Raw genomic sequence first — 23,255 nt, forward strand, 5'->3', positions numbered from 1 at the left:
ATTTTCATTTTCGTCTCTACCAATAATAAGCCCTTCCGTTTTCCGATTCGATTCGATTTCACCATTTTTGTTGTTCTTCTCAATTTCTCAGATCTTTCCCAGGCTTTGTGCAAGCATAAGGGACCGGGACTCTTCGTCGATATCGGAAAGAAAGCCAAAGGTAATCGAATCCTCCATTTCCTTCCTCCTCCACCGTTCGATCTTTCGATATTTTGATTACCTGTTTTCGTTTTTTTTTGTTTTGAATGTTCAGATCTGTTGACCAAAGATTATACCTCGGATCAGAAGTTCACTGTTTCTACTTACACTGGCGCTGGAGTGGTACGCCAAAATCATCTCTTTCACACCTTGAATTTGATTAATGTTTAAGCAGTAGCGAGGGGTTGATAGCTTATTGTTAGATGCGGATTTGCTAGCACTTGATACACAGAGGGATCTATGTTGGTGTAAAACTAACGCTTGCGTAATATTATGCAATTTTATATATGTTTAATCCAATTGTTATATTTCAGGCTCTATTCATGTAAATTGTGCATTTGAGTAGAAAAAGGTCTAACCAATAATTCAATGTAGATAGTACATGTGTAATCAATATTCTTGTTCTTTATCCTTTTGCATGTAAAAGAAATCTGTCTTAGGGTGATTTCCCTGGTTTTCTCATGAATCAGCTTTATCTTTGAACTTGGACATCATGATTGTAATTTAACTTTGTAATTTATTTACATCTACACTTGTTCCAAGTTATTGTTGGGTGAAGCTGTGTCTAACTTCAGATAGTTTTCATCTGAATAGGCATGCTCTGTTACACTTTTTTTTATTCAAAAGGTGTAATTCAAACTGAATGCTATAGATAACCAAACAAAATGTTTTAGTTCGTACTTTTTTTTAATTTATTGTTGGGCGGTTTGTATTTTGGTTTGTCTGCAATGGTTAGTGAATCTTCATGTAGTTTATGTTAAGCTATATCCTACAAATTAAACACCACACAGGTCTTTGTTGTTCTAATTTATTCTACTTTTCGTCCCCTTATATTCAGGCTCTTACATCAACTGCTCTTAATAAAGGAGGTCTTTCAACTGGGGATATTGCTGCATTATACAAGTACAGGAACACTCAATTTGATGTTAAAGTCGATACTGACTCTAATGTGGGTTATTTTGGTTTTTACTTCCTTTCTTTTGAAAGTATTAAATAACATGTAGCCTAATCCAGCGGAGCATCTTACATTATTTGTCCAGATCACGACAACACTTACTTTCACTGAGATTCTTCCATCCACCAAGACTATTGCGTCATTCAAAGTACCTGATTATAACTCTGGAAAGGTATAAAGCTGCCCCTTCTGTGAAATGATTTTTATCATGATGATTTTGATGTTTAAAGTTTCGAAGTTGCTATGTTACAGTTGGAGGTTCAGTATTTCCATCACCATGCTACCTTTACAACAACAATTGGTTTGAACCAGACACCAGGTGTTGATGTCACCGCAACCATTGGGACACCCACGATTGCTTTTGGTGCAGAGGCAGGTTATGATACCACCTATGGCAAATTTACGAAGTACACTGCTGGTATTAGTGTGACAAAACCAGATTCGTGTGCTTCGATAATTCTGTAAGCTTCTGTATACTATATTTATTCCACTAGGTTTCAGAAGCGAATTTAATCAAGAATTTTCTAATCTCTGTCCCTGATTTGTCTCTCATTTTACTTTCAGGGGGGACAAGGGAGACAGTATTAAAGCATCATACGTGCATTATCTGGATCAGCTAAAGAAGAGTGCCGCTGTGGGTGAGATCAGCCGAAGGTTTTCCACAAACGATAACACATTTACTGTTGGAGGGGCATATGCTGTTGATCATCTCACACTGATTAAAGCTAAGCTCAACAATCATGGGAGGCTTGGAGCACTGCTGCAGCATGAAGTCGTTCCGAAGTCATTGTTGACAATCTCTGGTGAGCTTGACACAAAGGCCTTGGAAAAAAGTCCCCGATTCGGATTGGCGATTGCTCTCAAACCCTAATTAGATTTTTCATTTGCTATTCAATGATGCTTTTGGGATTTGATACTTCAACAAAATTTCCTGGGGGTGGCAACAAATGGTTCACAGATGATTATTCATTTCTAGTGCTCCATAGCTGTGAATGGATGATTTTGTTTATTCCAGTTGCCTTCTTTTATGTTATATACATATGCATGATAAAAATAATTATATATATATATATATTAACTTGTTATTGATTAATAAAACATCCAACAATAAATCTGAAGTGCAAGATATCTTGATTGGAAATGCCCTTTTCTCTAAAATATTACAATTGCCCCAACAGTTAAGTGGGTGGGGCAAGATTTTTCCATTTCATCTAACCCCAACTCACTCGTAATTTAAAAAAAAATTTAAATGGATCTAATAAGACGTTATAATGTGTAATAAATATTAAATAATTAAAATCAATATACTCTTTTTAAAAAAAATCTAACTGTAATTTGAACTTTTCAATTTTTAATATAATTTCAACGTAGTTAGAATTTTATTATTTTATATTTAGAAATAAAAAAAATATAAATACATAATAATAGGAGTGTAATTGTTTTTCTATTTAAATAGGGAGAATTCAGAGTATTTTTCAGCTACAGAAAATAAGTGACATTTTCATCCAACCTTAACAGTTTTGTAAACAGTACACTTTATATTATATAAAAGCCACTTAATTTTATACAAATACAAATAAGTCCCTTTCCAAAATAATGATATGTGTGTAACTAAAATAAAGTCCGACTCCAAGAGTCGAATTGTTAACTTCCGTTTCAATTTTTTGGCAAAAAGGATGACTTTTGTTTATCTGATTAAATTTATCACTTTCGCTCTTATCGTATTTTCATATTTATTTAGCCATCGAAGTTACTCAATTGTATCGTTTTATACCCTACCCCTAATTTAAAACTCTAAATTATAAACCCTAAATCATTCGCCATTACTTTTAAATCATAACCCTTAAATACTAACTTATGATTTAAAATTTAGGGTTTTAAGTTAGGAGAAGAATATAGATTGATTCAATTAAATAATTTTGAGGGTTAAATAAATGCGAAAATACGATATAGACAAAAATAATAAATTAGATCTACTACAGGGACAAAGTTCGCCCTTAAGCTTAATTTCTTTTTAGGTGGAAGACACCCTTCACGTCTTGCTTAATTTATTGGTAATAGATCTAAAGATGGTTGTAAAAAATCTATGATTTGATTCTTTGCCCAAGTAATAAAATTATTCACTGAAAATCAGGTGCAATGAGCCAATAGCAAGCATATAGGTCTATTCTCAATCTTTAGGTTTTGGAAACATATTCACCAAATGGATCATCCTATTTTGGTTAAACCTACCACTTTTTATATTTAGTTTGGTGCAATGATTTATTAGATTTTTATTAGCAATTCGTGCATATGTCAATTTTTTAATATTAGCTGCATAACCTAAGAATGGTTCTCATATTGTCATTTCTAAATTTACAGTAAAAAGTAAAGTTTCCAAAACCATTTAGACGAGAGAGTAGTATGAATTCCGAAACATTTTGATTTGAAGAAGAGGGGAATTAAAAGCTAGCATTTATGAGTCATCACATGCAACCATTAATATCCCTACCGGCAAAAGAATTTCCCACCCCCAATCCCTACTCACCATTAAATTAAAATCACCACCCTAAACTGCTTCTCTGAAACCAAAACACAAAAGATTTTTTTTTCCTTCGAAAAATGAAGCCCTGGAGAACTTTAGGAGTCGTAGAAACCATTTATGAAGAAGAAGCTTTTGATGATAACCATGACGAGGATGATAACTCTCCTTCACTTGTCTCTTCTCCTCCTTCACCACTCCATTCAAGAGTAGAAGCCTGGTATTATTTTTACTTCAATTATTTTTTTCATGAGTTTTTTTTCTCTCTCTCTCTCAATTTTGATCTTATTTTATTTCTGGGTATTCTATATTGAAAGGTCATCGGCAATGGGGTGTAAAACTGACGTATTGATACATGTACAGGGAACTGCTTTTCATCTTCATAAGGTATGTTTTCTTTTTCAATTTGGGAATTTTCTAATATATTTATGTACTACTTGATTGATTTGATCTGGATTGGTTGCCTGAGTTTCATCCAAAATGTGTTTTTTTTCCTTCTTGGGTTTAATGATTACTAGAAAGTTTTTTAATTTATTTGAAGAATATAAACATTTTGAATTAAACCCAGATTGTAAGGGAAAATAGCAACATTCTTGTATCTCTAATGATTTATTTTTCCAGATTTTGTAATAACAAGAAATGTTGGATGAATGATGAAGTGAAAGAATAGTCATTTTCGTATTAATTCCGAACGTATAACGTTAAAGGGGTATACCATACGATATAGTGTTTAATGTTACGTTACCAACCCCCAACAAAGTAAATAAATTATTGCGTTTTGGCTATTATGTTATTAATGAATGATTTCCGGTTAACTAATCTTGTTTTTCTTCATAGGATCCTCTGTCGTACAGGAGCACTTATTTAAGGCGGAAATTAAACCATCAATCTGAATTCACGTTATCCCCGCCGTTAAACATAACTGTCGAAACCTTCTCTCTCGTTGTCGATTTTTGTTACGGGACACATCTCCTCGTAACGCCGTTCAACGTCGCGTCCCTCCTGGTAGCAGCGGAGCTCCTCGGGATGACGGAGACCAAAGGTGACGGCGACAATAACTTGAAGCAGATGACCGAGAATTACTTCCATCGATTCATCGCCGTCAACGGAGAGTACGCGGCGATTGTTTTCAGGTCTTGCCTGACGCTGCTCCCGGAGGCGGAAACAACGTCGTTCCTCGTTAGTAGATGCGTAGAGGCTATGGATTTAGCGGAGGATGGGAACGGCTTCGACGGTTACTTTGACGATGTTATTTCTTTGCGCGCCGAGGATTTCAGAATCGTTACCGAGTCTATGCACCATCGATTTGAGTACCACGATTTACTTTATAGAATCGTCGATTTTTATCTCGAGGTAAGAACACTGCTACTGGTTTTTAATTATGTTAGATCATAGTTATTCCTTAACTAATAACATGATTAGTTTAATATTAATACATTTGTATAGATTTATACTAATAAAAAAACTTATGTTAATTAATTTCTTCTCATGAATAAAGTGATCATAATTTAATTAAAAAATATAAATTAATAAATCACAAATAATAAATATTTTTTTTTTATATTTTGAAAGAATATTATAATTTCCCATTTAATTGTTTCGTCATATATCTAGTATTTATGAGAGTGTTTAAACAACTAGGGAAAAAAATCATTTATGAACTTCTTTAATAGGTGCATTTAGAAGCTTAGGTGTAGTGTGTGGTCCATTTAATATTTAAGATTGTGTAGGTTGGACCAGCTTTTTTTTTGGTCTCTATCTATTATTTTTAGTAATGCTTAGATTTTGATTAATTTGAATATTTAATTTTCCTTATTAATTTCAAATTAAAAATCATCACAAATTTATTAGGTATTTCATATTATATATTATAATAACAATAGTGTCAAGCAACAATCAAATTAAGATTATCAATCAATTATTTAATTGACTTGATTTTTTATTATTAAGCTTGTATATCAAAAAAAATCTCTAATTGTATCTAAAGTACTTAAATAGAAAATCATTATTAAATGAGTCATTATTTTGAAAAATCATAGATCATATGAACTCTTATTTAAAAATTCATAACTAAATATTTATTAATTTTTCAATGTTGGATATCTTGTTTAACCACTATTTTTCAAACAATGAGTTACATAATTTAAATTAAGGGCTCACTTGATTTTTTAGGGTACAATTAAAGGAGCCTATTTCATACATAAATCATGTAATTATTATATTTCAATTTCAATGTAATATATAAAAGAATTATCTTTTTTAAAAGAATAAATAAGTAGAGATAACTTCCAAGTAAAAATGAACAAAATACCTCTCAATTATGAAAAGATTAAATTTTCTAACCTCAACATTTTAAAAGGGTAATTCGATATTAGAAACATAATTTTATATTAGGTCATATGGATTTGCAAATGGTTTAGTTGATTATAGTTTGTACTAAAACTTGCTTGAGCAGGAGCATAACGAGAAGATGACTGAGGAAAAGAAGACGGAGATATGTAACTCCATCGACTGCAACAAGCTATCGCCTCAACTCCTCTTACATGCAGTGCAAAACCCTCGAATGCCGTTGCGTTTCGTAGTCCGAGCCATGTTGGTGGAACAACTCAATACCCGCCGCACCATTTTCTCGGCCGCCAATCACCATTTATCGCGTAGCCATCGCCCTAGAACCAGCAGTAACAACGACGACGTTGACGACAACATCACCCTCGGTGAAATCCTCGAACGCGATGCCACCAAGCGGGAAACGGCTCAACTCAAGGCAGCAATGGATGCCACGAGTTCCAGGATCCAAACCCTGGAAAAACAGTTGCTTTGCATGAAAAAGATATTGCAAGAGTCTGATGAGAATGTTATTGAAGGAACCGGTGGTGGGTCTAGAGATGTGTTGGAGTCGGGCCGGTCAGCTAGTTTCCATTACGGTTCAGGGAATAAAATTGAAAGAGCATATCTTGGAGCTCCTTCCTCAGCTAGTTTCCGGTTCAGTGGTGGTCCAAAAGAAAGAGCCCTGGGATCTTCCACACCAGAGACTTCAGCCATTGCCAGTCCCAGAATCAAGAGAAATATTGGGCAGAGGTTGATCAAAGGGCTAAAAAGCGCATTGCGGGTATCAAATTCTGCAACAGAAAATGGAACTAATCACAAGAAGAGTTCAACAATATCAGAAAATGGAATAGTGCATTCCAGTTGAGGATGATCTATCCGTTGAATAGAAGAGAACTAACCAGGTGAAATATTGACTTCCATTTTTATAGTCTTAAAAGCAGCAGTATTTCTCACCCAACCCAGCTATCAACCATATTGATATTGAGTCGTGAAATAGTCCATTTTTTTTAGAGAATAGAGTAGGGAAAATAGATTTGATGTGAAACTGAAGATTAGAGATTTTGATTTGGTATAAATAGTGTTCGAATCTTACATTGGTTTTATAGCTGATGTTTTTCTCTGTGCAACCATATTCATAATTCATGTATCAAGTATTATTTTTGCTATCACTATTAAAATCAAGAAAGTTAAATAATTAAATTCGTAAGTAGTGTTTTCAAATTATTCACGTATGATGTCAAATCTAATTCAAATTCTGTTACATAAACATTCATCCTTGACCTCAATAGTAACATATTTATTGCATCATTTTTTATATACAATTATTATTTTCATCAGTTTTCAGTATTTAACCAGAAAAAAATAGTTCAAAAATTTCAAATTTTGAAATTGTTAAGGGTTTCCCTAGATGTAAAGACTGAAGTCCCCTAAGATGCACCATTGTTTCCAGTTTTGAAGGGTTCATCTTGAATTTGATGGATTTATGATGATCAGGTTGGGTCACCTTTACCTCGTGAATAATTTAGTGCTGTGTTTGGTACATAGAAGGCCCATTTTTCACATATTTTAGATTAAGTTTACAAAATAATTATTAAAAATGATATTTTTATTATAAAATTTATAAAATAAAATGAGAACTGCATTATTAGTCTCAAATGTTATTAAGTGAATAATGTAACCTATTAAATTGATAAATAATATCATATTTGACTTCTTAATTATAACAAAACTTTTATTTTAATTTTTTTAAATAATAATTAAAAATAAGACAAATTTTAAAACTGTTTGAAAATTTATATTTTAATTTTAAAATTAAAATATTTTGAAATTATAAATTTGATATTTTTATAAATTATAAAATTTTAAGAAAATCCTTCGTATTTTTTTATTTACAGTCTCACCCACCCTCTAACCTACAATAAATTTAATGATCAATATTTTATATTTTTGTGACCATAATAAATATATATTTTTCTTATTTAAAGCTTTTGCGGAATATATAGTGACTTTAAATCATATATTTTATTTAATCATTACCGTCCTTAAAAATTGAACTTATTAAATTGAATTAACTGATTATAATAATTACGTAATTATAAAACGTAAATGATAAATACATATTAACAATTTAACCTTGCGTCGGGAGTTTAGAGTCTGCCCAATTATGAGTGACCGTGACGTGGGATTTTGGACCTCATCATCAACTCGACTTTTTTATTAGGAAGAAACCTTTTTATTTATTTGGATAAACTATATAATTAATCACTCAATTATTTAGCTTTTTTTAATTTTACTATCGTTCTTTTAATTGTATCAACCAGAATACTTAACTATATAATTGGTATCAATAAAGCCACATGTCATTAACAGTTGACGGAAGTATTGTCCTGTGCTATCGTGACAATTAAAAAATTGGCATGATTACACATTCAATCCTTATTATTTGTATATTATATCATTTTGATCTTAATTTTAATTTAGGGTGTGTTTTTTTAGAAAAACCAATGACGGAAAACATTTTCACAGTTTTCTAATGTTTGCTTCAAGGAAAACTACGGGTCAACGGAAAACATCCTCTTTTTCCCGTAAAATGACTTACCGAGTGAAAATTGGTAAGTTATTTACAATCCTCAGTTCCTCACTTCTTCACTTCAGTTTCTCTTTAACGCCTCGAAAGTATCATACCAAAAGTCATCACCGTCACCTCTCCCTCGTCAGCGATATCTTCTGTTCATCTTCTCATGTAACCATAACATCTTAAAATTGATAAGTCGTTTTAAAATCCCTAGTTCCTCGCCACCTCTTTGTTTTACCCTAAATATGTTTTACCGTAAACATCTTGAATCTTTTTTTTTTCCTTCATATTTTCCCTATTTTCTTAATTTTTACTCTAAATGAAGATTTGGGTATTGTTTGTTTGCATATTTTTTTCATTGTTGATGCTGCTAAGTTGGAAAAAGGAGAGAAAATTGATTTTTTAATGATATTGAGGCTGAAATAGATGTAGTGTTGGCTTCAAAACTTCACTGGTCTTTGTCTTTGGGTATCGATTCTCTGAAAGGATTTATTTTAAAGTTTTATTGTGTTCAATTTCTCTCTATTTAAGTTTGTGATTATTTACTGTTCATTAATTTAATTGATGATTTGCTTTGATTTATAGTGTGACTCATTTCCTTGAAGCACGAGGAATGATTGAGGATGCTTTAGAAGTAACTACAGACCCTGATTACAGATTTGAGCTTGTCACGATTGGCTATGGAGTAGGTCCAAATGGTGGCTCGTCGATGATGTTGCAGATTGTAATCGAATGGCTTCGACTCGAACTTTTAGTCTTTATACCTTTCAAACAACACCAGAAAATGTAAATACTACTTTGTTGGGCGATGTTTATCACGATTCTGCTGTGAACACTGGATATGTAACTTAACCTTAAGTTCAATCTTGTTTTTACTTTTTTAATCAAATACGTATATACTCTTATTTTATAGCTATTTACCCGACTTTTATTGATTGTCAAACTTTTAGAAATCTCAGAAAGGACCAATATGGTGAAATATTGAACAATTCTCATTGGAATGCTTTTTTAATCAAATACGTATATACTCATTAGATATCTTCAAATATGACTTAATCTTTTAACATACTTATAGAAATAATACGTTCTACTTCATACTAAAAAATTTATAAAATATAATTTTATAACAGTACAATGAACTTAATAAAATTTAAAAATAAAAAATAAAAAAATTATAAAAAATGGATGGTTGGAAATTATATTCAGAAAAATTAACCAAATAGTAGAAAACATTTTACACAACAACATCCAAACAAAGGAATATGTTTTTCAAAAATGTAATTCATTTTCTAGAAAACTAATTACAACGATATAAACAGACTTTTAATTTAAATAAATTTATTTTTTTATTCCGATTGTGACATGTGTCACAACATGAATGAAGATATTTTTTAATTTAATTATTTTATTTTACACCCAATCATATGGTAACACGTGTCACCCTAGATTAGATGAAAAATTAGTAGAATAAAATGAATCCCACAAAAGGAAAGTATGGAACATGAAATCGTGTCCCATGGGTTAAACATCAACGCTTAAATCACATTGAGCAAAACTAGTTTGTTTTGATATAGCCTAGTCTTATGTTAAATTTAAATCCTCATTGACGTTATGTTTTGCAAAATGCGAAGTCTTTTTACTAAATTTAATAATGGATCTCGTGTTCTTCAAAGAATCTTTCAACGTATTTTACAGAACGTGAGGTATTTTTACGAGGATAGTTTGAGGGACATTTTTCTAAGTTATTCTTGATGAGGGTAATTTTTGTAATAAATGAATAAAAAAAGGTTTTTAAATTTAAAAAACCCATCAACTCTCCATTGTCCACATTTCCAGTGTACACCACTCTCTCCGGTCTTTAAAAGAAGGGTAAATTCTCTAATTGGTCTTCTACCTATTATTTAGTTTTTGTTTTGATTATTTAATTATAACTTTTAAAAAAATTATGATAATGTTACGTTTTAGTTACTTATTGTTAAAATATTAACGTTGATACCAAATTATCATTTTTATTATTATATTTTAATATTGACATGACATTATCTTATGATGATACATCAACATCACCATTAAGTTTTTAACAATATGTGACCAAAATAGAATTAAAACATAATGTTGAGTTTGGAAAAATAATAGTTAAGTGACCAAAATAGAAACTATGTAATAGATGGATGACCCAAATTGGAAGTTTATCCAAACAGAAATGTGAGAATTACAGGTGGATTAAAAATCGAGTAAAATAAAATAATAGAACCCAGCCATTCTACGTCCTTTCTTCATCTTATAAATCATGGAATCAAAAGGAATTTGGATTTTTAATCACGTCTTTTGCCGTCAACTCCTCCTGTTTGGCTGTTTCAACTCACAACCATTGTTTTTTTTTCTTTTAAAAAAGTATAATCAAGATGGTTGTGCTCAAGGCTCTACGGCCGGCAATTTGTTGTTCTTCTTCCATTTTCGATGATGGGCCTTTGGTACCAGTGGATAAGGCTAGCTTCGTAAAGTTTCCGTTGCTGGCGTCGTCGCTTTCTGTGAGGTTGAGCAGAAGCAACAATGCCAAGCTGAGTTTGGTTCAGGCGACGGAGGAATCGTCTATGCCGATTGCGCCTGATCCCGCTGCTGCTATTTCTGGTACTATTGTTTTAAAAAAGAAAATTTCATGGGTCGTGTGTTTAATTTTATTGGTTCAGGATTTTTATACCATTTTAAAGAAAATTAAAGAACATATTTGTTCCCCCCCCCCCTATTATTTATGTATAAAAGGGCCAAATCTTCTACATATAAAAGAACTTTTATGTTAGGAGTATATTTAAAAGAAATTTGGTAGAATGATGAAGAGATATATCTAAGTTATTTTCAGCTGAATTGGGTTTTGCAGACTTGCAAGCATTAACATTTACGACTCTGCTGTAAATTAGTTATCGTCAAGTAAAATTGTTTGGCCAATTTTGTGAAATGGTAGATATTCCAGATTGAAATGGAGATTAGGAGAACAACCACAACACCTCATCTGAAAGATTAATAATATTGTTCAAAAAGGGGAAGTAATTGGTTACATAAACCCCTTGATTATACATCTTAGCTTGGGCTCTTGCTTTTCTGATGACAGTGCCGAATAAATCACCTGTATACGTCTGAATCCTTAAGCTTCAGCCTTTCAGATTTGAATATTTATAATTTTTACAGTATCTTTATATGCCGATCATTTTAGTAATGAATTCCTCATTTTTGGAAACACTGTTCTATAATATTCGTATGAACACTTGGCCATTCCGTGGAATTACTGACAATGATGACAGCGCAAACTCGTGAATTATTCAGTATTTGGTTTCTTTCCAATTGGATCCACTTAGGGTTCTGATTTCAAACGTCTAACTAGGTGAAAATCTCCACCAGATACCTACTAACGGCAAGGCAACAAACATAGTATGGCACAAAAGTTTGATTGGTAAACTTAATTGGCAAGAGTTGCTTAAGCAGAAGGGTTGTGTCATATGGATTACGGGTCTCAGTGGCTCAGGTTTGTTTAGCTTTGAATAGTGAAATTCATGCCAATTTTTTTTATTTCCATTATCTTATATAATGTTTTCTGTTTTGCCTGCGTATATAAGATGGGTGCTTGCTTATGACAAGCTTTAGTAGTCTTTTTTTATGTGTTAAAACAACAAAAAACTGAAAGATTGGTCTTTTAGCTGTGGACGAATCTGTAAAGTCAAAACAAAAAAAAAACTTGTTCATTGTTAGTTTCTGCTTGCTAAACTGAAAAGTGTGTTCAAACGTCATAACCTTTTCACTTTGTGTTGCTCCCTCCCTCCCTCTCTTACTATGGTCTATGAATTAGGAAAGAGCACTCTGGCGTGTGCTCTGTGCCATGCCTTGTATTCAAGGGGGAAGTTGGCTTACGTCCTTGATGGTGATAATGTTAGGCATGGTTTAAACCGTGACCTTAGTTTTAAAGCAAAGGATCGGGCAGAAAACATACGAAGGATTGGTAAAGGCTGTCTGATTCCTCATCACAGTTCTGTTTTTCTTTATCCTGAAGATACTAACTTTTTTACCCATTTTTATTTATTATTATTATTATAATAATTATTATTATAATAATAATTATTATAATATATATTATTATTATTATTAAAAAAATAATAGTTACAAGCCCAAATCCCAGGCCCAACCAGAACCGGCCCAAACCCAAAAAGAAACCCTAAACATTTGTGGTTTCAGCTAGGGTTTCTAAACCCTAGCTCTAGCCGCCGCCTCAATCTCAGCCGTTGGATCTGAGAGATCCAACGACCCATACTCCTCCAGATGCAAACCCTAGGGTATGATACCCTAGGGCCACGCGGCCGCCGCAGCTGCTCCCACCATCTCCACCGCTGCCACGTCTCGTCGAAGGCTTCTAGAAGAGCCACTCCAGCCGCACACGTCTCCCCCAAACGGTGAGTCACCACTGGAAGTCCGGTGACTCACCGAAGAACCCCTTTTGGACCGGTCCGAAGCCATCACCGGTGGTGGCTATAAAAGCCACCGAGCCCCCTGCCAACAAAAAAGGAGAGAGGAAGAACGGAGAACATAAAAAACCCCAAAGAAAGAGCAACCAAAAAACCGAGAGCAAAGATACAAAAAGGAAAAAAAGAGACCAACTCACAACAACTAGCAATCAAACCGAGAAGAGAGAAGGAGGAGTTTACCTTACCGGAGAACCCCAAACGGCGCTGGAAAACCAAAAATACCGAAGGTGTTTTCTTAGATTTGCTCCGATCGGGAGCTATTTAAAAGAAAGGAACACCGGAACCGTCATTAGGACGGTCCGATCTACATTCTAGTGTAAAAATAAATTTTTCCGGCCACAGGATGCAGTGGCCGGCGGTGGGAATTACGACGGCAGACGGCTGCCGTCCGATAGCCGGCTTCCCTCCGATGAGGGAAGCTAGAGAGAGGGGAGAGCATTATCATTCTCTCTCAGTTAGAGAGAGAATGATAAATTGAAATGAGAGAGGTCGGGCCAGCCGTTTTGGGCTTTAAATAGCCCTTTCCGAACGACGTCGTTTTGGAGAGGGCTATTTGTGTAATTAACTAAAGGTTAAATCCCGTCCGCAATCCCTTAAACTTGTAATCCTTACATTTTAGTCACTAAATCGAATTTATAATCCTTTTAATTTGGTCTCTAAATTTTATTTATTTATATTTTAGCCCTTAACCGTATTTATAAATATTTAGGATAAATAACATATTTAGTCCCCTAATTTTATTAACTAATATTTTAACCCCAAATCATATGTTTTAATTTATTTTAATCTGATTTTTGAATTTTATATAATTTTAGTTTAGTCACTAAATTAATAAATAAGAAAAATAGCATGTTTAATCCCTATAATTTTAAATAATTAATTAAATTAAGTATTTAATTTTATTAGATTATAATTTAGTAATTAATTTTAAATATTTTCATTGCTTTTAAATATATAGTTCTAATCGTATTTTTATTATTGTTTATTTATGTTTTAATTTTATTTATATATTTAAATATTATTTTTATTATTATTATATAGTCATAAATTATTTTTATTTTAATATTTATTTATTTTTCAATATCAAAGAAAAGGGCAGTCTTAATACAACTGGATGTCCTATTCTGGTATTTTAAAATTAAATATTATAAAAAAAATTTAATTATTATAATATTTATTAATATCAAAGAAAAGAGCTGTCTTAAGGCACCTAGAAGTCATTTTTTGATATTTCTAAATAAATAAATATTTTATTTGTAAATATATATATAAATTAATGTATATTTTTCATAGTTATAATCTTAAAATAATAGGATTATAAATTAAATATATTTTGAATTTTTTAAATTTCCAATAATAGAGACAATTTATAATTAAAAAGTACAAATTTTGGGCATTGTAGGGGTGCTAATCCTTCCCTAAACGTAACCGACCACGAATCCCTTTTTATTATTAAAAAGAACGAATTTTTGGTTAAAAACGCAGATCAGTTTATCTTTTAATCGATGTTTTCTTAAAAACTCTTTTAAAGGATGATTTTTAGGTATTCGACCTACCTGACCCGAAAGGCCGATGGCGACTCCCAAATTATTTTAAACCATTTATTCACATTTCTTTTCCCGCCGAGTAAAAAAAAAATTCGTGCCCGGGCGAAAACCGGTTACGACAGCTTGGCGACTCTGCTGGGGACGGTCAAACTTTAAAACCAATTATTAATTGTCTCTATCAATTAGAAAATTAAAAATTTATATATTTAATTTTTAATTCTTTCTTTTCAAATTTTTTATTTTCATAATATTTATACGTTATTTTAATTAATGTTTTTTTTCCAAGTATTAAATTTTATTATTTATTGTCTGTCAGAGGTTTGAACATTTCTCCTCACACACAACACTTGCATTGCATAACATAAAGCTCTATAATTGAGTTTGTCCCTTTTAAGTAGGAGTGAAAGCGACGTCTTCGTGAGAACTTATTCTCCGTGTCAGACCTAGCAAGTAACTTTCGGGGTTCATATGCTCTATATCTTCGTGAGAATTTATTCTCAGTGTCAGGCATAGAGAAATGTGTCCCCTCGAATTGAACTCGATCCGTTTAAGTCTGTAATGGACTAGGATTGAGGGTTTGATAGCCCAAGGGGGCATCAACAAGGACAGTTCGAGTACCTTTATTCTTAGATCTGAAACCCTGCATATAATAAACCCTAGAAACTCTTCCGATCTGAAGCCATGCCGAAATTTTGTCCAAAATAGGTGTACTCACAGGAGAAATGAATTCTAACTTTCCTTTTAATTTATTTATTTATTTTCTTACTGATTAAATTACATGTGAATTTAAATTATTTAAATTATGAAAAAAGCATGTTTAAATAAGGATATTTAGGTAGACATTATTATTAAATTTCTTTATTATGTAAACTAATTCATTTCTTTTTGTGTGTTCTTTATTTCTTCTGTTTGCATAGCATCATACAGGATAAAAGGCATTGATCCTCGTGTTAATTGTCTCATTGGAAAGCCTTCATCCATGGATAAAAAGTGTTCAAATCAAATAATTCTAAACTCAGAAGTAAGACAGTGGGCTGAGGACTTACAAAGACAAGGAGGAGACAGTCTGCAAGATGACTATGTATCGGACTTTGCCAGTTATGCTCCAGTTTCGCTAAAAAGAAATGATATGCAAGATTTGCGAAGCATTTGGGAAAGTTGGGACTCAAACAAAAAGTTGCAGTTTTATCAGACTTACGGAGACATCCCATATTTGCTCTATGTTGAAGTTGATGATGACTTACTTCGAGCCCTAATTCAATTTTGAAATCCCGGGTACAATTGCTTCACTCTCAATAAAGAGGACTTGGTCCCTACTATTGAAGAATACACAACTTTGTTACATATAGAAGGGGCTTTGGAGAATCGAATTTATTCAAAGTCAATTAAAACTCAACCCTTTCGAGTTAAATTAGCAAAGATTGCCGGAGTACGAGAAGAATGGGTGGCATCCCGTACAAAACAAAAAGACGAAAGCGAAGGCATTGCTTGGACTAACATTAAAGAACTTATTCAGAGTCATCCTGACACTAAAGTACGATTCGATCTATTTGCTCTGGGTATGTATGGTGTGGTCATCTTCCCAAAAGTATTGGGATATATTGAAGCTGCAGTAGTAGATTTGTTTGAGCAGCTACCAAAAAAGATTAATCCTGCTTCTGCAATTCTAGCAGAGACTTTCAGATCGTTAAATGCTTGTAGAAAGCTAGGAGGTGGACGATTCTCAGGGTGTGCCCAATTGTTATATGTTTGGATCCGTAGCCATTTCTGGAGGACAGAAAAGGTTTCATACCGGCGCTTTAATACGGATTACTCACCATTAAAAGAATTTCTGGAGCAAGAATGGCCGAAAGAAATTAAGAAAGATATGTGGATTAATGCCTTTCGAAATCTGCAAAGCAATGACATTGTTTGGCGAGCCCCATGGCAAATCCAAAGAGAATTCTTTTACAAATGTGGTGATTACAATTGGATAATGCTGCTCGGATTGTGGGGAGGAATTGGATATGCACCACTTTTGGTCATAAGACAGTATGAAGGTCGTCAATTTGTACCTGTCACTTTTGGATTACATTCGTCTGAGTTCGCATTCCACAGAAAAATATTATAAAAGAAATATTATGGAGGCTTTTACAGCTTGGAAAATAACTTTTTGTATCCGAGCTAAAGCAGCAAAAGAAATGTTAACTCATGATTATGAGGAATGGAGATATGTCAGGAAAAATGAAAATATTCCTCTACCAGACCAAACTGAGGATATTTCTATGGAAGATCGCATTAAGGTGGTTCCATCAGAGATTGAAATTCTGAGAGCTGAGTTTGAAGCAGAAAGAGAAGATTGGTCAAGAGAATTAGAGCAAATGAGACGAGATAAAGCTATGTTGGGTGTTGACATTGACTTTCATTCATCACAATGTGCAATGTTGAGAGAAAACAAAGAAAAAGTTAATGGTGAATTCAGAGCATTAAAGAAAAAAATACCAGAAGTTATATAAATCCCGGAAAGCATCAGGATCAAGCCGATCAACAGCACAAATGACCAGAGAATTGAACATCGAGAAAAGTCGAGTTGAAGATCTGAAAGGAAAGAATAGCCGTCTACTCAAAAGCCTTGAGAAAGGAAAGCAAAAAATGAAAGATTTTGAGGTTGACAGAAGAGAGCGAATTATAAAACACAAAGCTGAACATCGCGAGATCATGAATGAAATACAAAGAGAAAGGGATCGAGCCAAAGATTTAGAGGAAATGAAGAATGATATCTTTGATAAATTTGAAGGTGAGAAAAATATCATGTTCAAGGGATTTGAATCTGAAATGAACCATCTGATTGCCGAACTTGAAGTCAGGGGCCAAAGGATTGAAGAGTTCAATGTTGAAAAAGAAAAATGGGAGCTGGAAAGAAAGAATTTCAACACCAAACTTGAGGTAGAGCAAGAAATGGCTAGCAATTGGATGCAAAGATGCAGAAACAAGAATGTTCAAATCCAGAAGCTTAATCAAAGAACGCAAGAAGCATGAACAAAACTTGAAGAAGATATGGATCAGTCTAGATACAAAAACTCAGAGTTTAACGCTTATATTTTGCAACTTGAAGAGTCATTATTTCAAGAAAAGGTTCGTCTAGGACCTAATGATCTCAAAGAAAGTAATGAGGAAAGTGCTTCACTGCGAAGACGCATTAGAGATCTTGAAAAAACTCTGCACAATTGTCAAGTCAGAATCACTGAGTTAGATCAAACTCTTGAAGGAACTAATGAACAATGGCAAAAGTCAACTGATTTCTATGTAGAAAGAAGTGAAGAAAGAAGTAATATGGTATTTGAGGCCATGGTACAAATGAGCGAAGTTGCTAGATATGTTGGGGAACTAGCTGTTGAAGCTAAAATAATTGAGCATCACGTTGATCCAGTTTCTAAGTTCAGAAAGAAGGTGTCATGGTTAATGAAAGAAATTATAGAGCTTAATAGGAAAGCTACGCCTTATCTGTAGTTATGAACTATTATAAAGAAACTTTTGTATGCCGATGAAAGTTGTTCTATGACAATTAACTTTTTGGGATCAATACCTTTTTGCATACATTCATTATTCATTTCATGATTTTCTTTATGTATAATTTTTATTATTAAGATAAAATTCATTAATTAAAATTTGAAAAAAATATAATAATATCAGAAGATTTTTCAATCGCAGTTATTCTGGCCAAAAGAGAAATACAACATCACTACGGTACTAGACAAGCTACTAAGAGAATTATGGAGGATAAAATACAACGTATTGAGGAACAACATAATAAAGAACAAGCAGAAATGAGAATGAAGCTAGAGAAAATTGAAGCCAGTATTGCAAACTCACAAGACAACATGATGCAGAAAATAGAAGACATGTTTAAAAGACAGGCTATCATTGGAAAAATGCATGAAAATCCTGTATCTTTCGACCAAGAACCTATGTATCCTCTAGGTTTCCCACCAGAACCAATTTATCATTATGGTACTACACCTATACAAATCAATGCCCGCACATCAGCATTTCAAGAAACCAAACCACATGAAAATCGACAAGTGGATCCTGCATCTTCAAGCAAAAATCCACTTATATCAGATGTGAAAATAGGGGATTTTAATACTGAGCATCTAATCCCAGATTTGAATGAGCTGAATGAGAAGGAAAAAGTAAATGAAGAATTGACCAGACAGATCAAGAGCTTAGAAGAACGAATGAAATCCGTGGAAATAACTGAATCATTCTATGGGTTTGACGCTAGTGAGTTGAGTTTGGTTCCAGACCTAATCCTCCCCATCAAGTTCAAAGTTCCCGAATTTGATAGATATGACGGTACCACATGCCCTTCATCCCACATTACTATGTTTTGTCGCAGAATGGCAGGATATGTGAAAGACGAGAAATTGTTAATTCACTGCTTTCAAGATAGTTTGACAGGACCAGCCTTAAAATGGTATACTCAATTGACCAAAGCCAACATTAGATCTTGGAAAGATCTGGCTAAAGCATTCCTAGAGCAGTACCGCCACGTAACAGACATGGTCCCTGATAGATGGACTCTTCAAAATTTGGAGAAGAATAATAACGAAACGTTCAGACAGTATGCTCAGAGATGTCGTGACACAGCAGCCCAAGTTCAACCACCTTTGTCAGAAAAAGAGGCCACAATAATATTTGTCCATACATTGAAAGCTCCTTATTTAAATCATCTAATGGGGAATGCAACCAGAAATTTTGCAGATTTGGTCATTTCTGGAGAACTCATTGAAAATGTATTGAAAAGTGGCAAAATTGAATCGAATGAAGGGTCTAGTTCCAAAAGACCTATGTATTGAAAAAAAGAGAATGAAATCAACAATGCAAACTCAACAAGGATTCATCGAAAAGTGTTACAATAACCCAGCCAAGGGTTAAGAAAGAGGAAACAAACACTAATCGAGCAGAGTCCAGAAGATCTCGAAAGGAAAATGAAAGGTTGTCTTTTACACCTTTACCAGTACCCTATACAGAGATCTATGATTCGCTGATAAAAGCAGATGTCATACGGCCCTATCCTTTGGTTCCCATGCAACCACCATTCCCTCCATGGTATGATGTAAAGGCACACTGTGTTTACCATGAAGGAATTACGGATCATTCTATTGAAAACTGTTTGGCATTCAAAAGGGTGGTTCAAAATTTGATCAACACTGGAAAGTTGGAATTCAATTCACCATCTACATCAAATCATCCATTGCCAAATCATGGAGATAAAAACGTGAATGCAATTCAGGAAGAGAACAGAAAGAAAACAAAAACTGACATTTCTGAAATTAAATCTCCTTTTGTTTGGATATTTCAACAACTCTCTTTAGCCGGTATAATTCCACAACAATTCAGGCCAAAGCATAATGAAGACAAGAATTATTGTGAATATCATCAAGAGAAGGGGCATAAAATTCAAATATGTCCTGAGTTTAGGGATTTGTTGCAAGAATTGATGAATAACGGAGAGATAGAATTCTTTGAAGAAGAACCAAGGAAAAAAGAAGATGATGTTTGCTCATCAGAAGATTCTAAACCTAGTCAGAGAACAAGTGATCCTGTGATCATTAATGTAAAATCTTCTACGGTGATTCCTGCACCAATAAAGCTGAAAGTAGTTATCACCACTCCTCTACCATTTCCATACAAGGATACCCGCAGAGTACCTTGGAATTATACTACCAACGTTTCAATGGTAGGAGGATCTGTTTCTCTAGAAAAAAACAGAAGAGAAAATACAGAGTCTGGGTTCGACATCTGAAGCAGTGAGTGAAGTTGGATTCTTTACAAGAAGTGGGAGATGTTACTCTCCCGAAACATCCAATGCCTCGGAACAAGTGAAAACAAAAGGAAAAACCATGGTAATACCCCAAAAGGTATTTGATGATGAATCCCCTCCAGCATTCAATGAGCCTGTAACAGAAAAACAAGCGCAAGAATTTTTGAAATTCCTGAAACATAGTGAGTATAGTGTGGTTGAACAACTACACAAACAACAAGCGAGAATTTCTATTCTTGATCTATTGATGAATTCAGAAGCACATAGAAATGCTTTGATGAGAATGCTTAATCAAACATTTATCCCTGAAGATATATCCCTCAATAAACTTGACAGAATTGTGGCACATATAGCCGCTGACAATTACATAACGTTCATGGATGATGAAATACCTGAAGGCGGAATGGGGTCAGTAAAAGCTTTGAATATCACTATACATTGTCATGGTCATATTTTTCCAGGAGTATTGATTGACAATGGATCCGCTCTCAACTTGATGCCTCTAGTCACACTTCAAAGAATGCATGTGGATAAATCACACATGAAGAGTTATCAGAATGTAGTACGAGCTTTTGATGGTACTCAAAAAGAGGTGCTTGGGAAAATGGAAATACCGTTGTTAATCGGACCAGTCGTGTACAATATTAACTTTGTGGTGATGGACATCCACCCTACATATAATTGTTTATTAGGGAGGCCATGGATTCATTCAACAGGAGCCGTTCCTTCTTCATTACATCAGAAATTGAAATTTGTTGTTGATGGACAACTAATATGCGTAGGAGCTGAAGAAGAAATCATTGCGTCTATAACAAGTGATGTTCCATATATTGAAACCAATGATGATGCTCTTGAATGCTCTTTCCTAGCTCTTGAATTTGTCAATGCAACCTTTATTGCAGAAGGAAGCAAAATTCCATATCCCAGATTATCTGATTGCACCAAGATGACGGTACGACAAACTTTAGGCATCGGAGCTAAAGCTGGGAAAGGTTTAGGAAAGAATCTTCAAGGGATTTCAGTTCCTGTAAGTATAAAGATGAAGAAAGATCGTTTTGGGCTTGGATTTAAGCCCAATTTTCAGCAAAAGAACAAAGAGATGAAAAGAAGGTGTGAAGACAGAAAGACAAGGTTGAAAGGAAAAAGAAATCCTTTGGGAACACATATTTTTCCCACAGTTGAAGACCACATTTAGATAAGGAGGAACAATTAATGTAGAATTAATGTAGAACAACAGCTTGTTGAGGCCTTTAAAGAAGAAAAGTTGATGAAAGATCAAAGCATAGTTGAAGAAGCTATGAATGGATTATTTATCAACATGATCATGAATGACAACAAGACTGGCAAATATTTGGATAGGATTCGCCCATGTTTTCCTGGAGAAACACTCAACAATTGGACCACTGAAGACCTTCATATAGTTTTTAATATTAAAACAGAGTAATATTCAGAACTAATCTTTATGTTTAGCTCAAAAGTATGAAAACTTTTTGTTATCTTGTAAAGGAAATTATGTTAACCTAATATTAAATATAAGAAATTTTCTTTAAAATTTTCAGATGTCAATCATTCTTTACATTTTCTTACATTTTACATTTATTTCATAAATTTACTATATTCTTTCGGAAATATGTCCGACTTAAATTTGCAGGTGTCACAATGTTAATAGCATGTTTATTCCTAAATTTAATCGAGAGATAAATTTAGAGCAGCCCATATGTCTGGAAGAAATCAATGGGTGTGAGGATGAACTGGAATGTGATGTTCCTACTGAATTATTAAGACTGGTAGAAAAAGAAGATAAACAAATTCTACCTCACAAAGAAGAGATTTAAACTGTAAATCTGGGAACAAATGAAGAAATGAAAGAGGTGAAAATTGGTACTACTCTGACAATCCAGATAAAACAAGAATTGATAAATCTTCTTCAAGAGTTCAAAGATATCTTCGCCTGGTCTTATCAAGATATGCCTGGTTTGAGTACAGATATAGTAATGCACAAGCTTCCAATCAATCCAGAATATAAACCGGTCCAACAAAAGCTCAGGCGAATGAGGCCAGAAATGTTGTTGCATATCAAAGAGGAAGTGATGAAGCAGATTAATGCAGGTTTCTTACAGGCAGCCAAATACCCAGAATGGGTAGCCAACATTGTTCCCGTACCAAAGAAAAATGGGAAAGTTCGAATGTGTGTGGATTACAGAGATCTCAACAAAGCTAGTCCGAAAGATAGCTTTCCATTACCCCACATAGACACCTTGGTGGACAATACTGCAGGACACGCATGGTTTTCATTCATGGATGGCTTTTCAGGATATAATCAGATAAAAATGAATCCTGAAGACATGGAAAAAACAACATTTGTAACCATGTGGAGAACATTCTGCTATAAAGTGATGCCATTTGGATTGAAAAATACAGGGGCAACGTATCAAAGAGCCATGGTAACTTTGTTTCATGACATGATGCACAAAGAGATTGAAGTATATGTAGATGACATGATTGCCAAATCCCGAACCGAAGAAGAACATATTCAAAATTTGAGAAAGCTTTTCCAGAGATTGAGGAAGTATCAATTAAAGCTCAATCCCGCTAAATGCACTTTTGGGGTAACTTCCGGGAAGCTTTTAGGATTTGTGGTCAGCAAAAAAGGAATCGAGATTGATCCAGATAAAGTAAAAGCAATTCAAGATCTTCCACCACCCAATACAAAAAAAGAAGTTCGAGGCTTTTTGGGAAGATTAAATTATATATCTCGGTTCATTTCTCAATTAACTGGCAAATGTGATCCAGTGTTCAAATTACTTCGAAAGA

General features: G+C 33.7%; 3 protein-coding genes across 3 annotated transcripts in view; all 3 read left to right on the plus strand.

The window, feature by feature from the left end:
• Positions 1 to 16,086, plus strand: LOC120138237 (mitochondrial outer membrane protein porin 2-like; the record flags this gene model as incomplete). The annotated part of the gene is made up of 8 exons (XM_039153774.1): positions 1 to 160; positions 254 to 321; positions 1,037 to 1,147; positions 1,239 to 1,325; positions 1,406 to 1,614; positions 1,718 to 2,090; positions 7,419 to 7,424; positions 16,075 to 16,086. Coding segments are annotated over 6 exons (942 nt in total), but the record flags the coding sequence as incomplete, so codon positions are not given.
• LOC120138236 (BTB/POZ domain-containing protein At3g49900-like) lies at positions 3,519 to 7,021 on the plus strand. The gene is made up of 4 exons (XM_039153773.1): positions 3,519 to 3,894; positions 3,992 to 4,061; positions 4,512 to 5,027; positions 6,130 to 7,021. The coding sequence occupies exons 1-4, from the start codon at positions 3,755 to 3,757 to the stop codon at positions 6,865 to 6,867; spliced, it is 1,464 nt and encodes a 487-aa protein (XP_039009704.1). The 5' UTR covers positions 3,519 to 3,754; the 3' UTR covers positions 6,868 to 7,021.
• Positions 10,980 to 23,255, plus strand: part of LOC120138238 (adenylyl-sulfate kinase 3-like) — a 21,132-nt gene continuing 8,856 nt past the window's right edge. The window contains exons 1-3 of the mRNA XM_039153775.1: positions 10,980 to 11,208; positions 11,957 to 12,097; positions 12,419 to 12,568. Coding sequence (XP_039009706.1) covers positions 10,983 to 11,208; positions 11,957 to 12,097; positions 12,419 to 12,568 — 517 coding nt within the window. The 5' untranslated portion in view covers positions 10,980 to 10,982. The remainder of the gene's footprint in view (positions 11,209 to 11,956; positions 12,098 to 12,418; positions 12,569 to 23,255) is intronic.

The sequence above is a fragment of the Hibiscus syriacus genome, unplaced genomic scaffold (genome assembly GCF_006381635.1).
Source record: "Hibiscus syriacus cultivar Baekdansim isolate YM2019G1 unplaced genomic scaffold, ASM638163v2 tig00110678_pilon, whole genome shotgun sequence".
Taxonomy (NCBI): Eukaryota; Viridiplantae; Streptophyta; class Magnoliopsida; order Malvales; family Malvaceae; genus Hibiscus; species Hibiscus syriacus.